The sequence below is a fragment of the Culex quinquefasciatus genome, chromosome 3 (assembly GCF_015732765.1).
Source record: "Culex quinquefasciatus strain JHB chromosome 3, VPISU_Cqui_1.0_pri_paternal, whole genome shotgun sequence".
Taxonomy (NCBI): domain Eukaryota; kingdom Metazoa; phylum Arthropoda; class Insecta; order Diptera; family Culicidae; genus Culex; species Culex quinquefasciatus.
In genome coordinates this window covers 156,732,115-156,748,732 of record NC_051863.1, presented here as the reverse complement: position 1 = coordinate 156,748,732, position 16,618 = coordinate 156,732,115, and the positions used below count along the sequence as shown (strand labels likewise).

Here is a 16,618-nt window from a genome sequence, read left to right as displayed (position 1 = left end):
CCAGTGCTGAGAAAACTCAGTGAAAATTTTGGTCACATACATACATACACACACATACACACACACATACACACACACAGACATTTGTTCAGTTTTCGATTCTGAGTCGATATGTACACATGAAGGTGGGTCTAGGAGCTTTTAATCAAAAGTTCATTTTCAGAGCAGGATTATAGCCTTACCTCAGTGAGGAAGGCAAAAATCATAACGACGAATAACAAATCCTGTTATAAATAACATAAAATATTATTGGCCTAGTATTTTCAAATATCAAATAATGTTATTTCCTAGTTATTTCCGTCTGCTCGGGATAGGAAAGGCCTCCACAAAGTTTAGGCCAAATAAAAAAAATACAAAAAAAAATGGTCGAAATCGGAAGATTCCGTAGAGAATTGATCAACTTCTTAATTAATATGTTTAGGGAAAACAAACATTTAGAAAAAAATATTTAATGTGAGCTTGAAAATTGCTTTATTTGTGTTCTTTTCAAAAAGTGAAAATGTTAGATATACATTAACTAATATGCCTTCTACAAGTAATACAAATTTACAAAAGCCGACTCGGTCCTAACCAGGTCCCAGTACCGAAAAGGACCTAATAAAAATAATTTTATGAAAAAAAAGTAATACAAGTGATTCAAATTTCAAGAGTCATTCACTAACACAAACCAATGATGATGACTTTCATTTCAAACTATGCCAATGAGCTAATCTGACTGTGTTTGTTACATTCTGTATACCAATCGCCGCCGGCAGCTGGCCCAGACTAGACCAGACTGCAAGCCCTATCCCGCTCGACTATCACTTCTCTGTTGCCGATTGAAAGTGCACCACCTCATAACCTACAATCACGTAACGCTCGCTCGCCGGTGACTGCACTCACATTCATACGGCATACGACAAAACGGTTCCACTGATTCCTTGGGTTCCACTGATGGAAGAATGAAAGGCAACACAAATACGTGTCCACCTAACCTACTGACTTTCAAATCGATGACGATGAGGGCTTCGCGATGCCGATGCCGGAAGAGAAAGAGAGTCTATTGGCTCTGTGGGAAGACACCTCAAGTGACGGGGGTTCGTCACTTGCGGTCGTTGAAGTCTCTTCCGTTTGCAAAGGGGAGGCAGGTTGCTTTTTTGACGAAAGTTAAACTTTTGGAGGCTTGAAGAATTTCAGCGTTGTTTTGAAAAATGAGGTCGTTTCTAAGTTTGTGAAGTTGATAGAATCAAGCAGATCTTGAAATTTCAGAATTACAGATTTGTGATGATAAAAGAGTCTAAACTTCAACTCTGTGTCCTAATAAATCCATAATTGCTCCGTTTTGCACCACAGATTGAGGCAATCTCGACAGGCCAATATTGATTTTCCAAAGGTAGAACATTATTACCCCATTTCGCGCTCGTTCCACCTCAAATGGGACGAAAATTACAGTTATTCACGAGCGCACACGAACTCAAACTCTAATAACCACTCCGATTTGCTCTGAGGGGGTAACCTTTTCCAAATAACTTCATTAGTGATTGACGCTTGCAGGGCGGCCTCCCCCTCGCATTGCTGGGTTTATGGACGGCCTCCTAGAGGTTGACTATGTCGTGTGGAACTAGCCAGCTGTGCAGAACCCCTAATGTGGTTGATTTTAGAAATCGATTGCATGCTGATGGCCTTTAGCACGCGACTAATTTAATATCTTGAAAATGTACGTTTTTTTTGCAGAGGGTTTAAACCCCATGGAGATATCACAGATCACAGATTTTTTTAGCAATAAAACTTTAAATAGACAAAAATAACTTTATTTAGATATGTTGATTTTTTTTCAATAGCTGCAAAATCTTGAATTGTGACACATGTAAAATTTTGGTATCATAACAAATCTCCATAAAATAATCAATTTGTCTATGATATTGGTTGGGACCGCATTCGAAGAGGGCACGCGCTCCAAAGGCGTCGCACTCCTGTCATCGCGCGTTGTGAACGACGCTTGACGTCCAAGTTGCCGGGGTGGGACGGACGGGAAAAGTGAGCGTGCGCTCTGAAGGACGTCCAGTGTCTGGTTCAGCAACCAGCACCAGCACACCTCGGGCCATTTTGACGTATGCAAGTAGATTTGCTTTATTTTGTCCTCCTCGCGCGGAACCTCCCTTGATGCGGGTTGGAGTGAACCGCAAAGTGGTCCTACCAGTTTTCGCACTGCGATTGGATCGTAATTTTCCCAACGAGATTGCAATTTCTACGGCGAATGTCACCTCCTTTAGTATAAGCACTAGTGATAGTGACTTATCTGGGGTCGTTGAAGGAGTGGAAATTTTATAGAAATCAATTTTGCAATAATACAAAGAAAAAGATAGTGGATATAATCTGGTGAAAACATTTTTTTACGTCCTTTGTTGATGTTTATGTACAATCAAAAAAACACTCCTAAACCCATTTTTGATCGTTCTTTTACATTTAATTGCAAAAAATAATAATGACAAGACAACATTTAACGATGGAACAACTATGGCCCCCTTGTAAAAAATAACTTTATCGTTGTGAACAATAATATCAGCAATTTAAGCTTAATTTTAGAACCCAATAAGGACGTTACGTCGCTGTTGCAAGTCTAAAAATGCATTATATACACGGAGGAAATTCTGTTCCCAAAACCGCGAACATGCGTTCATGCAAAACAGATTTTTCATCGTGTCAGTTCACGATTTTTTGAACTATTTTTTCTCCGTTTATGTATATTAGGGTGTAATATGCTTAGGGCTAGTGATTTTTCAAGGCAAAAAAATCGAAATTACGCGGCATGCCAATTACAAAACATTGAAATATCATGGCAAATTCACGGTACTTTAAAAACAACTCAAAATAAACCGTAAAATGTATTCTTTTAGCAAAATTATTAACAGAAAAGTGTCTTAAAAGTTAGCAGCAGTTCTGGATACAAAATAAAACATATTTAATTGAAAAAAGGAGTATTTGAATAATCTTGCGATATTTTGAAAAATTTCCGTCAGCTGAATTTTAGATTTTTTTATCAGGTCTTACAAACAAATTTTTGAGTGTATTCCGCTTACTCCAATGAACATTGACAAAAGGTGTGGAAGGGATACACTTAACGTTAACATTTGTTTGTAAGACCTGATAAAAAAGTCAAGAATTTAAGATTAGGCTGTTTTAATTTTATTGAAATTTAATAAAATCAATTTGCTTAAATACCTCCAAAACGAAAAACGCCCTGAACCTCTAATTCATTATAACTAGAATCATTAAAATAAGTGCAAGAAAGGGGTTTTTTGCTTTCCTTAATAGAACAATAGAAAAATTTCAGTATTTCAATAAAGTTCAAGCTAAACTTCATAAAAAGCAGTTTTTACATTTATTGATAATACAAGAAAAATATAATACATTGCAAAATGGTTAACACATATATGCATTATTTAATAAGATTAAAACACATAATTTCTATTCAAAATATCAAAATGCATTTTGTTCATCGTTGTTTAATATCGTTGATTTATTAAAATAAATTTTACAAAAAATAATAAAATTTATGCAACAAGTTGCGAAAAGAGGATTTTTTCAGCACGAGTCGTACATTTATCCAACGAGGTTCACCGAGTTGGATAAATACGACGAGTGAAGAAAAAATCAAGTTTTGCAACGAGTTCCATACAACGTTTTTTGCAATTCCGAAAACAGCCTTTGAACAGAATTTTAGAAAAGTATAACTTTTCGAAACAAGTGCTGAAAAGTTCAACTTTTCAGCATCCATTTCAGTGCAGCATTTGTTCAGCACTTTTCAGCATTTGTTTTGAAAAGTGTTCCTATTCGATTCTGTTATTTTTGGTACAGAAAAGTAGGCTGAATGACAGGAAAAGTAATTAGTTTCACGACGGAATTGCAAAAAAGCTATTTTTGCGTTTTCTTTCAGAGAAGTGCTGAATCACGATAACTCGAGTTGTTTATAAGCAAACCCCTTTTGTTTATAAATCTTTTTTTTGTAATTCTCTACAACTTTGTAGAACATCGTTACACTCTTAAAAATAACCCTGCAAAGTTAGAAAAAACACGAAATTTTAAAATGATTTTTTTGCAGTTTCGTCGTGAAACTACTTACTTTTCCTGTCATTCTTGAACGACGAAACAGCCTACTTTTCTGTACCAAAAATAACAGAATCGAATAGTAACCCTTTTCAAAACAAATGCTGAAAAGTTCTACTTTTCAGCACTGAAATGGATGCTGAAAAGTTGAACTTTTCAGCACTTGTTAGGAAAAGTTATACTTTTCAACATTTTTTTGATTTGAACGATTCATTGACTCAATGCATGGGCATTTTTCCTATAATTCTGTCCAAAGGGTGTTTTTCGGAATAGCCAAAAACGTTGTTTGGAACTCGTTGCAAAACTTGATTTTTCATCACTCGTCGTTTTTATCTAACTCGGTGAACCTCGTTAGATAAATGTACGACTCGTGCTGAAAAAAATCCTCTTTTTGCAACTTGTTGCATAAACTACTATTTTTGTTCTAAATGAAAAATTACCCTTCTGGGTCAATATAAAATATAGAATAGAAAAGTACATTAAATTTCCCTTAAAATAAAATGTTCCAAAAAAATGTACAGTCAAGTAACGGAAAATGACAGAGTTTTTAAAACTTTTTTAGTGTTTTGCCTTCCTCACCTTACTGAGGAAAGGCTATAAAATCACTCGAAAAATGAACTTCTTAATTTGACCTCGTAGACCCACCTTCACGTATACCTATCGACTCAGAATCAAATTCTGAGCAAATGTCTGTGTGTGTGTGTGTGTGTGTGTGTGTGTGTGTGTGTGTGTGTGTGTGTGTGTGTGTGTGTGTGTGTGCACATTGAAGATCTGATAACCCTATCAAAAGTTATTAGCACTTAAGTGTTATTTATACACTTTTTGGAGGCCGGATCTCAGATATTTCAATGAAAATGATGTCCGGGTCCATCATGCGACCCATCGTTAGTTAGATAATCGAAAGACCTTTCAAATGAGCCTAAAACATCAAGGATCTGACAATCCTATCAAAAGTTATTGACACTTAAGTGTTATTAATACACTTTTTGGAGGCCGGATCTCAGATATTTCAATGAAAATGATGTCCGGGTCCATCATGCGACCCATCGTTAGTTAGATAATCGAAAGACCTTTCAAATGAGCCTAAAACATCAAGGATCTGACAATCCTATTGGCACTTAAGTGTTATTTATACACTTTTTAGAGGTTTGATTTCAGATATTGTGATAAAAATATTGTCTGAATCTTCCATGCGAACTATCGTTGGATAGGTTTTTTTATCAGACCTTGCCGATGAGCTAGAAATATTGATGGTCTGCGAACCATATCAAAAGAAATGAGTAATAAAGTTGATTTGTTAAACATGTTAAGGGGGAATGTTGCTATTTTTACTGAATGTATTGACTTTATGAATATGAGGAAGGCACCAACCACCTAAAGGTGGATTAAGTAACGTTTTTTTCGATGAAATTACGTTTTTTTCGGAATTCTGAGTACGGCATTAAATCGGGCGTACAATTTTACATTAATGTCCCTTTGACACCAAATTTATATCTCATCACCGTTTTAGGCTGCAAATTATTGAAAAACACCTCTTTTTCACATGTTCAAAAATGGAAGGGGTCGTACCGTCCCTCCGTCACGAGATATCAAAAAATGAACCTCGGATTCGTGATCAGGGACAAAGGTTACCCCTTTTTTTGTAGAGCCTTGAAACCACTGCGACCAATGATAGGAATATGCTTGTTAAGTGCAACTAGCAAACTACACGTCCATAAGGCTTCCTAGGCAGAAATTTACCAACACATTCAAAGTTTGTTTGCATCAGATCTGCTATCTCTTTCTAGCACCATTTTTTTGTCGGGCGACTTCTAGCTGGATTTTGTTTACTGACCGCCCGATATTTCAGTCAACATATTTCGCAGGGACTGTGACAGCTCGAGCTCGATCATTGTTTGCATCAGGACCAGGACAGAGTGTCGAAGAGTTCGTAATTTTGGAGTTATATTTTATTTTTTTCACTGAGGCTAGAAAGCCTTAGAGGTTATAATAATAATAATTCAGTGAGCACAGCACATTTTCAGTTTTGTCCCGCCTTGCCTTGGGTCTGAAAATAGTGTCACGTGGTTTATGGATGGCCCCTAATAAGAATTGAATTGTGGAAATAAAAAGATCAAATATTCTTTGAATAAAACACATACCAAATAACCTTTTAAACCCATAAGTCAACTATCATTACGTGACTTTTATCGCTTTCCAATTCAAACCAAAACAAACAATAACCGTTAAACGCCTCTCCTTCCATCAACTAAACTGTCCGCTGTCGTGTCCAGACCATATCAGTAGGCCGGAAGTGGCGCCGGCTGCAGAGCTTTTTTTGAGGTCGCACGGTGGCCGCCCCCTGCTTTTTCTACGTCACGATCGATGACGCATGCCGATTAGTGAAATCGGCAACCATTAGGCTATCGTCCTACTACCAACTGTATAATTTTGAAGCTTTTTTGACATGATCGTTAACGCCCGTTTGAATTTTCATTTTCCGTTCGGTTTATCTGCTCTTTGATGGTGCAGTTTCCGAATTGCATAATCAAATCACGACCAAAATGATTGTAGGAAGTATGCATTTTACTAATTTGATTTATTTTCTCTCTCTCGATTTATCTGCTTACAGGGGAAGCTATGAAAAAGATCCGACGATGGTTGCTGGTGTTTGCGGGTAAGTGCTTTTTAACGAGGCTATTATGGTTCCGAAGGCGGAAGGTTCGGAGTGATTGGAAATCAATTTGGGATTCTGCAAGACGTGCCGACTTGATATTGACTGTTGGGTGATAGTTAGGAGTTTGGAAGAGGCTTTTCATGTTGAGATTTCATCATCAAATTGTTCTACAAATCGATTACATAAGCGAGTTCTTCACATTTCATTAAATTTACGGCTTAATTAGCGCTGAATTCAATCCCCCCTCATAGCCGATTTCAATGTCAAGGCCAGCGTGTGGCCGGACAGGCTTCCCATCGATTCCGTTCGCGGTCAACCGGCCTGCTGAGGCCTGGCTAATGGCTTCACAGGTAAAAAGAATTAAGTCATCGTGAACGGGGGAATTCACGCCACCATCCATGATAATTCCGATTGGTTGAGGTCGTGGCTCCGATGTGTTGATTGCTTCCCGGTAGTGATGAGTTAATAATATTTTAAAAATAAACCATCAACGATCGCCAATGTTCAGCATCCCTCGGACGAATGATTGTATGCTACAGGTGCGATGGCAGTGACATTGAATGACCACCTCCTCCGATATGGTGAGTCCATTGCATATTATTGGTCACTATTTCCATATGGTGTAGTCAGCAGATGTCTCTTCGAAGTCAATTTAATTCGCGAATCTTCTTCATTTTATATTATTATTATATGGTAAAAAAAGAGAATTTCTGGAGTTTTTTTTAAAAGGTCCTATAAACCAAATTTTCATTTTTTGCTATTTGAGTGTTTTTGAATACCCCTGACTCAAGGCGGTTCTAAAAACACCCAAAAAGCAAAAATTGAAAATTTGGTTTATTGGACCTTTTCAAAAAAACTCCAGATTTAAAGAAATTTATTTGTATAGCAAATTTCAGCCCAACTTATTGAAGAATGTTCAATTTAATATCAATGTTTGCTAAAACTTCTTAACTCACCCTTCAAATCATCTTTAAAAGGATCTTATAAAAGGGTGAATTTTTTATCATCGAAAAAAATTTCGATGCTTGGAGGATCGAAGTAAGCCGTGCGCGCGTCGTGACGTTTTATGTTTTTGCTCCGCGTTTTTTCGTTTATTCTTTAAGAATTTGAAAAATTTTCTAATGGAATTTTAGTTAATTATAGTTCATTAGTTTGGTCGGTCTTAAAGATTTGTGAGTGATTTGTTGTAGTGCTGACGCTGTTTTGCGGTTTTATGGACTGTTCCGGTTGGAAATCCGGTTTCTTATTGCCCAAGTTCCGTGGACATGACTAATTTTGCATGTAGCTGCTGTGAGGTGTGCTTTTGGTGTGTTATTGAATTTTAGAAGAGGGAGCGAATTCGTGAATTTGTGTGATAATTTGTGTAAAAAATCATAAAAAAGAAAAATAGTGGAGTAAGTTGTCTAAGCTAAGTGAGCGAAGTCCACGGAAGAACGTTGCCTGGGGTGATGAAACTTGGTCAGCTTTTGCTGAATGGTGATAGTGATTACAACGCCTGCTGAGATTTCAAGTTGTCGGGCGATAAATCGACAAAAGTGGATTACGATGGCAGATCATTTGTCAAGCTGCTTGAAGAAGTTTTTTTTTGTTTTGAAATGGGTGTCAACTCCGGTGTCCGAGAATACGCGGTTCGAAAATTTTGAAAAAATGTTCGTGTTGTTGTGTTCTTCGAATGAACGATAGTGCTAGAGCTCGGTACGGTTGTGGTGGGTTCCTGCGATGTTCTTGCAGATTTTATGATGACCTGTAACATCCGACGGGAGTCATCAATTGCGGTTGACATCTTCAAGCTACAACGCTCTTATCGTTTTGGTCAAGTCCAATGCGACTGTAATCGGTGCCGGTTTGACGGATGATTCTGCTTTTCGGGTGAGAAACTTCCAATTGGAAATATGGAACAGCCGTAGCTGACTGGTTACGGTGTTTGATTTGTAAGCGAATGATCCTGGGTTCGATTCCCATCTGGTCCAAACGAGAAAGTTCAGGAATTATGAATTTTTGAAACACTAATCATGAACAAAAAATCAAAGTCGGGGTTCGATCCCCCGTCCTTTGGATTGGTAGAATAAGGAATACTATTAATACAAACTATATACGTGCTGGGTCTTTGTCCATTTGACAAGGACTCGGAAGTTCTAAATAACGTTTGAATCCGATTGACGCAAACGTTCTTTAGAGCGGGGCTTGTCGATTCAAGCTGAGGTACCTCGCGCACGGCTAGCCTGCGTAGAAATGGGTCACCGAAGCTCGGCAGAGCTAACATTTGCCAAATGCCTATGCGAGTTATTTGCATGTATGGAATGTAAAATCTAAAATACATGGAAACAACTCAATTTGTAAGAAGCGACCGCGTGGTTTGGTTGGTTGCACACACACACACACACATCGAAAAAAATTTCGATGCTTAGAGTGTATGAAAATGCTTTGACTAATAATATCATTAAATTATTTGTCATTGACTTCAGTTCAATATTATCAAAATAAAAATCACTTCGTACTACACCAATAAATATATGAATTCCTCCCGAGATTCAAACTGACGACCTTTGGATTGCGAGCCCAACCACCAACCAGCGATTCTACTGAAGCTGGTTTGGTCTGGTACACAGTAAAAAAAATCAAGCTAATATTATATCTTGGAAGGAGTACCGTAAACCGGGGTAACTTTGATAGGATTTCAATTTGTTTTTGGAATATTTTCCAAAAGGTAAAGTTTTTCTCAAGATTATTATTTTTAAAACATGTACTGGGGTAGGTCACACAAAGTCCATGCACTATTTGGGGATAAAAGTTTTTTCAATAGTGTTTAGAAAAATAGTCACGTTAAAAATCTAGTTTAAATTCCAAGGTGACTTAGATAGTCCAAGTTTTTCTTGTTAAAATTATATTTAAGATCTTCAATCTTTATTTGTATGTTAAATGTACCATCACTAAAGTTGCAGTTTGTATTTCAATTTAGTTAGCTAAGTTTATAAGCTTTTTAACAAAATACAAATAATTTTTAAGTAAAATTGTTCAAAAGTCGGAATTTTGCCTGAAATTTGTTTAAACTAGTTTTGTTTATAAAATTATCGATTTATATTGCATTTAATACTGAATACAAAGCACGAATCACAAGTTTTCACATTTTACATGAACTTTATTCAACTGAAATTGCCTATAAAATTAAAGATTTTTTTAAATTGTGTTTCAAAAACACATATTTTTTATCATTTACAAAATTATTTAACATTCTTCTAGTAGAAAATTGTTCAAAGAATCCGAAAATGAATTCCGTTTTACGATTCAAAATCATGTTCATTGAGAAAATCGTGACACTTTGAGGAGTTTAAAATAGTGACTTTCATCAACATTTTCTTAACTATATTTTCAAAATTTTATGAAAAGTTCTTCTCAAGGTACTTTGAACACTTCTCTACCACGGTCAGTATGTTTCTAAACCATTCCGTCCGTGTTTCAATTGTACTCTTCATTTTGCGGAAAAATCGCAAACCTATCAAAGTCACCCCGTCGATCAAAGTCGCCCCGTTTTACGGTACATCTTTTATGTCAGAAAAAAAGTGTAATTTTATCTCTGAAAATGTGTAATTTTACCAATTTTCTGGTGTAATGTCACTTTTTCAGTCGGAATTGAGGTAAAATTACATCATGAAAGAGGTAATATTCAACCTTCCTTTTTTCCAAATTTACATTATTTATTACTGTGTTCTATTTGTCAGTAGCAACTCCAGAGAGACGACTCCTGCTACAACATGGAATGACCAAGTGACATAATTTACCTGTGATTCAACATAGGCCAGCAGGGGTGAGAGACAATTTGAAGACTTGAAGACTTGAAGATTTGAAGATTTGAAGATTTGAAGATTTGAAAATTTGAAGATTTGAAGATTTGAAGATTTGAAGATTTGAAGATTTGATGATTTGAAGATTTGAAGATTTGAAGATTTGAAGATTTGAAGATTTGAAGATTTGAAGATTTGAAGATTTGAAGATTTGAAGATTTGAAGATTTGAAGATTTGAAGATTTGAAGATTTGAAGATTTGAAGATTTGAAGATTTGAAGATTTGAAGATTTGAAGATTTGAAGATTTGAAGATTTGAAGATTTGAAGATTTGAAGATTTGAAGATTTGAAGATTTGAAGATTTGAAGATTTGAAGATTTGAAGATTTGAAGATTTGATGATTTGAAGATATGAAGATATGAAGATTTGAAGATTTGAAGATTTGAAGATGTGAAGATTTCAAGATTTGTAGATTTGAAGATTTGAAAATTTGAAGATTTGAAGATTTGAAGATTTGAAGATTTGAAGATTTGAAGATTTGAAGATTTGAAGATTTGAAGATTTGAAGATTTGAAGATTTGAAGATTTAAAGATTTAAAGATTTGAAGATTTAAAGATTTAAAGATTTGAAGATTTGAAGACTTGAAGATGTGAAGATGTGAAAATCTGGAGATTGAAGATTTAAAGATTGTAGATATAAAGATTGAAGATCAGGAGATTTGAAGATTTGGAAATCAATCTAAATTTTAAAGATTTGAATTTTTGAAGATTAGTGATTTGGCAGATTTGATTATTGTATGTTTTGAACATTTTTAGACTTGAAATGTTGATAGAAATCTGGGGAATTTACTCCTAGTAGTTCATGCCTTCTGAACGAAAACATATGAACATTGTTTAGTGTTGTCACTTCAAAAGAAATGGATTAATATTGTGTGTTAATATCATATTTAATTAGTTAATATGATCGAAGATTTTACCTAAGCGTAAATATTTGAACTAATTTGAAAAAAATTGTAGCAGGTGCAAAATTGATTTTCATGTTTTAATAAATCAAAAAGCTCTGTAAAAAATTAATGGCATTTTTATCTCTGTTTACAGTAAATTACTGGAAGCAATTATTTGAAAATTTTAAAGTCTCTCTGAGCTATTTTTGGCCTTCTTAAAAGATTCACTGTCATCAAGACCATTGCGAACAAGAAGAGTGATAAAGTGGTAAACAAAAATGAGCTTGCGGAAATTTACCGGAGGCTATGTGTGAGTGCGTGTGCCTCAGCAAAGAGGAAATCCCAAAACAAAAGCCGGTTGTCGATTGATAAAAAAAAGAAACAGATGAGTGTGTGAATCAATTTATCACACTTTTTATCGATGTTTCACGGCCGCCCCCCGTGCTTTATGGGAAGTGTGCGGGGGGATAAACACCACCCGTGGTGCGGAATTGTGCAATGAATCAGCATCATGCGGCAACTCCAATGTTAAGGCCTTTTCGACTGTTGCGTAAAACGTGGTTTTGCCGAAACGATTGTGTTTGTGGGATTGATCAATTCCGGCTGAAGAGCGCCTGTCGGATGAGATGTGAGAAGCTTGTCGAGGCTATCAAGTGACTTAAATTAGTCATTTTGTTTCTTACAAATTTCAGATTAAAAGTCAGCAAATTGATGTAATAACGACAGTTGAACCATTAGTAACGTTGTTTTTAAGGTGAAACGGGAAGACAGCGCCATATTGAAACTACGACTCGAGATTTTGAAAGCACTTTAAAGGCAAATGCCGTAACTTTAAAAAGTTCTGTATATTGTAGACGTTAAATATAAAGATAGCAAGGAATCTGTCGAGTTCAAAAAATGATTTCAGTTGAACAGGAGTTTTATAAAAAAAAATCGTCCCAAAACACACCACTACTACAGTTTTTTAAATGCAAATTTAAGGAAAATGCTATAACTTACGAAGTTTTTTCGGCAAACGCTATGTAGGGGACCATCCATAAACCACGTGGGCATTTTTTTAAATCTCAGAGAAATTTTAAAATCCGTAAAAAAGATCAATTGCCCAAAACTCTAGAGTTAATATTCGTAATTATTCAAAGAGATGTGCTCAACGATGCTAAGAAACAATTGCAGTGACCTATTCAATCTTTAGTGGTCACATTTCTGCCAACATTTCAACACCTCCTTCGTTAACTCTCATGATTGAAAACAATCCAATAAACGCAATAACAGCCGATAACCGATAGCCTATTTGTGCAAATGAGCCATCATCATTATTTCACTCTCAAACTTATTTCATCTTTCTCCACCTACAACGCAGTAGATCTCTCGAGTGCTCGCGCTAATCTACGATAATTCGTCAAAAACTCGCCGAAAAACAACCAATTGATTCACACCAATCAAGGCTCATTATCGCGCTTTTTATTCGTTTCATTTCATTTCGCTCTGCTATCCACCCCCGCTCAGTTCAATTATCATGAGTGCCAAGCCACAAAAAATGACCCACAAATTTTGACCCAGTTCACAGATTTTTAACGCAAATCTTGGCCAACGGCCTTCACTTTTTATCATATTTCACGTTGATCGAGTTTCTGCGAGTCATTCATTGAACTCATGACGTGATTACGCAAACTGAAAAATCTCTGCGGGACAATTATTGTTGATTTCGTACAATTTCGAGCGCGGGCTTTTAATTCATACTCGTTTTTTCTCTCTCTCGATCTTTCTCCGCGATTGCAGTGATAATAACGTTAATGGTACGGGTGGATGGTTTAAAGGCGACCTCGTTGATCTTTGGCCGCGGACCAGCCACCTCGAGTACGTCCACCACCAGCAGCCCGACGGCGGCCACGTCCACGACCGCGGCCAGCACGACCTCCACCACCACAGTCAGCGCCGATGACGCGTCAGAAGAGGAAGAGGTGAGTGAACTTTGACAATGTAAAAATTATAACACGCGTAGGTTGACTAATGAATCGTATAATATTACCGATAAAGGGAATAATCGACACTTCTATATCCAAAATTGTTGCAATCTAGGAACCAATATTTGACATCGTGATTTAAAAAAAATCTAATTTGAACTTTAAACCCTTTCGTTGAGAATTCTTCAGTTGTTGAATTTAAAGTTATACCGAAAGTTACAGTGTTTTGTAATTAAATTTAGCAGCATTCAAACATTCATAACATCAATTTGTGCTATCTTGTTTGACCTTAAATGAACAAAAACTACACGGAGAAAAGTCATATCCCAAAATGAAATTAAGAACACCACGAATAAAATGTTCAAATTTAAGGTACATAAAAAACCGTTGTTTTAAAACGCACAATTGAATTAATATAACTGGTTAATACTTTGATCGTGGTTTTTGATTTAATGAACACTTGTCCAAGGTTTTCAGAACTGATTTTCCTCCGTGCAGGGCACGCAATGTAAACAGTTAAAAAATCCGTCATCAGGAGTGACATAGAGTTATCTAAGCCCGCTCTCACGCACACTAGCACACCATTTGTTTTGACGGCCGGTACAAAATTTAACCTCCATCTTTTTCGTGTACGTACACTCAATACATACGCACGTAGATAACTCTATTGAGTCTGGGGGTGAAATTGGGTCATACAAATTTCTGCATTTTTTATAACCCAATCTCACCCCCAGACTCGATGTCATCCCTGATGACGGTACTTTTTTTTTTGGCTGACCGCTGAAATTCAAATGAATTTGGTTTCCAAAGTCCGGAGTTATAATCAAGTATTTTAACAGTTAAGGGGCATGCAAGAGTGGCAAAGCGTCCTCTGACTGTAATTTCCTTGGGCAACTTGTCGCAATTGTAGGGTGTGTCAAGATAGCAAGATCTCATCGGAGCTATTTTTCATATGAAGTCTGACAACGTTGCACGGAGTTTGTATGGTTCTTGTTGAATGATTGAAGTCGAAATTTGGAGATCTGTGAAGTTTAAAGGTACACCTAAAGTTGGTCCAAAATCGACATACAGCAAGATAGCACGATCACGACGAAATATTTTCTAATTAGTTAAATTTTCAATTTTCAGTATCAATTTATGAATTTTTATATTAGATTTTTTAGGAAAATTTTGAAGCTTTTTGTTTTTCTTGTTGTTGTTTTCTTGTCAATTGTCTTTACCGAAAAGGGTGGTTCAAATTTGACTTTTCGTTATCCATTTTAGGGCTGAATTTCATGAGTGTAGTGAACTTAAATCTCAAATATAAGCTTGTTTGGACGAAAATTCTAGCAGCTCAAGCCAAATATATTTTGAAACATAGGCGTACAGGCCAACTTCTTGCGATTAATTTGGTATTAATAAAACACAGCTTGACATTTTTGAAGTTGATTTCAGTAAACGCTTCAATTTTGTCAAGGTATGGAAGATTTGGCCTCCCTGAACATGCTCTAATCGACAGAATTGAATTTTAGAGAATTTCATTCCAATAAAAAAAAACAAAAAAAATTCTAGACAATTCAAAATGTTTAAACCGTTTTTTTCTCATATTTTTGAAAGTGTAAAATGTTAAACTTTTTCAATATGTTTTGATCTGATTATTCTATGATTCGATCAATTCATAATTTTCATTACTTTTTCAGTAAATTTAATAAAAACGAAATTGATTATCTTGTTTATCATTTTGTCAATAAACTCCTTCGACTAACCTACAACCGACGTGACCTACTACCACGGTCCACCTTTGTGCCACTGCCATCGATTGCAGCCCGTGGTGACCAATTATTTCCCAGTACGGATAATTGGCCATCGCCACTGGGCACACTGGGTCGGCGTCGGCGTCACACGGGAAAAGGTGGCCCATATTTCTCAGCTCTTTTTCTCCTTTTTCAATTGGCCCAACCACCATATTGGCTGAAATTGTAGGCCCCGTTCTTGACGTGCGCGAAATATGTAGATTGGCTCAGTTTTTTTCCTTCTTTCAATATTGGTGTGACACCTCACTTTTTACAACTCTAGTGCCTAGAGTCTGTCTGACTCTAGTCTAGTCCCGACACTTTGAAAGTTATGTAAAACAAGAAACTTTCAAATGGCGGCACACTGCAACCGATTTGCACCTTGCAATTACCGATTGGCATGCAGCTACAAATGTGTGTGAGTGTGTCAAACACCGTGCATGATTGATAGGTGTTAAAAGTGAATTCTCGAGGAAAAAAGTATGTTCTCCGCCGTGCCTAACCTATTTCTTTTTTAAACCAGACATGGGCTTGGGTTTTGAGTGGGTATCGTTTCTGCGATTACGTATGCAAAGCCAGTGGTGACTTTCGACGGAGGGGCCAGCGACGACCCCGGTGTGATTTGTAGTTATCAGGCGTTGGCACGTTGTTAGGTCTTGTCAGCAAATTGGAACTACAACAGGTGTAGGGTAGAGTAGTCATCAATGAGACACGGGGAACAATGATAAAATGGCTCTCACAAGTCTTAGTTTCAACCAATCAGGCTCATATTTGGGGGAAAGGTGTGTCTACGGGATACACGTCTGCCATATTAGTGGCTTTGGTTATGGACGCTCCCTTGAAAAGTTATTCATAAATGTTTGATTCTGGGGTGTAAAAGTAAATTATGGACAAAAAATACTTTTTCGCTCGTAGGCTGCCATTTACACAAAAACTAATATTTCTTCAAATTTCTTTCAACGTTCCATAGGGATTGAGTTGGGCTACAATGTCCTTTCATTAGATTTGACCAAAATTTAGAATATACCCAGAATCCAGGGCTGTCTCATTGTTCCCCACTCATGTTAGCCCATGGGTAACAATGAGACACTTTGATTTGTCTTCATTTAACATTTCAAAATCCATGTAAATCTTTCAAAACATGAATTGAAAGTGATTTTTGGCATATTTATTGAGTTTTAACTTCATTTAACCAGACATACAAAGTTATTTAGTATAAATATATGGATTTTACAAAATTTAAATACTTTTTAGTATAACTTTTGTTAATTAAAGTTTCATGTTGGCAAAATTGCTTTAAAATGTTCAAGTCAAGTCACCTGTAATGGAACAATACAAAAACATGATGTTTTACAAGAAAAGTATTGATTTTCATAGAGTGTCTCATTGTTCCCCAGCTGTCTCATTGTTCCT

At 36.3% G+C, this 16,618-nt stretch overlaps 1 protein-coding gene across 3 annotated transcripts in view; it reads left to right on the top strand.

Annotated features, from left to right (window-relative positions):
- The window catches only part of LOC6042318 (adhesive plaque matrix protein), a 124,306-nt gene that overhangs the window by 65,704 nt on the left and 41,984 nt on the right, over positions 1-16,618 (top strand). For all 3 annotated transcript variants that reach the window (XM_038261715.1, XM_038261716.1, XM_038261717.1), the window contains 2 exons: positions 6,698-6,742; positions 13,249-13,430. In XM_038261715.1, coding sequence (XP_038117643.1) covers positions 6,706-6,742; positions 13,249-13,430 — 219 coding nt within the window. In that variant the 5' untranslated portion in view covers positions 6,698-6,705. The remainder of the gene's footprint in view (positions 1-6,697; positions 6,743-13,248; positions 13,431-16,618) is intronic.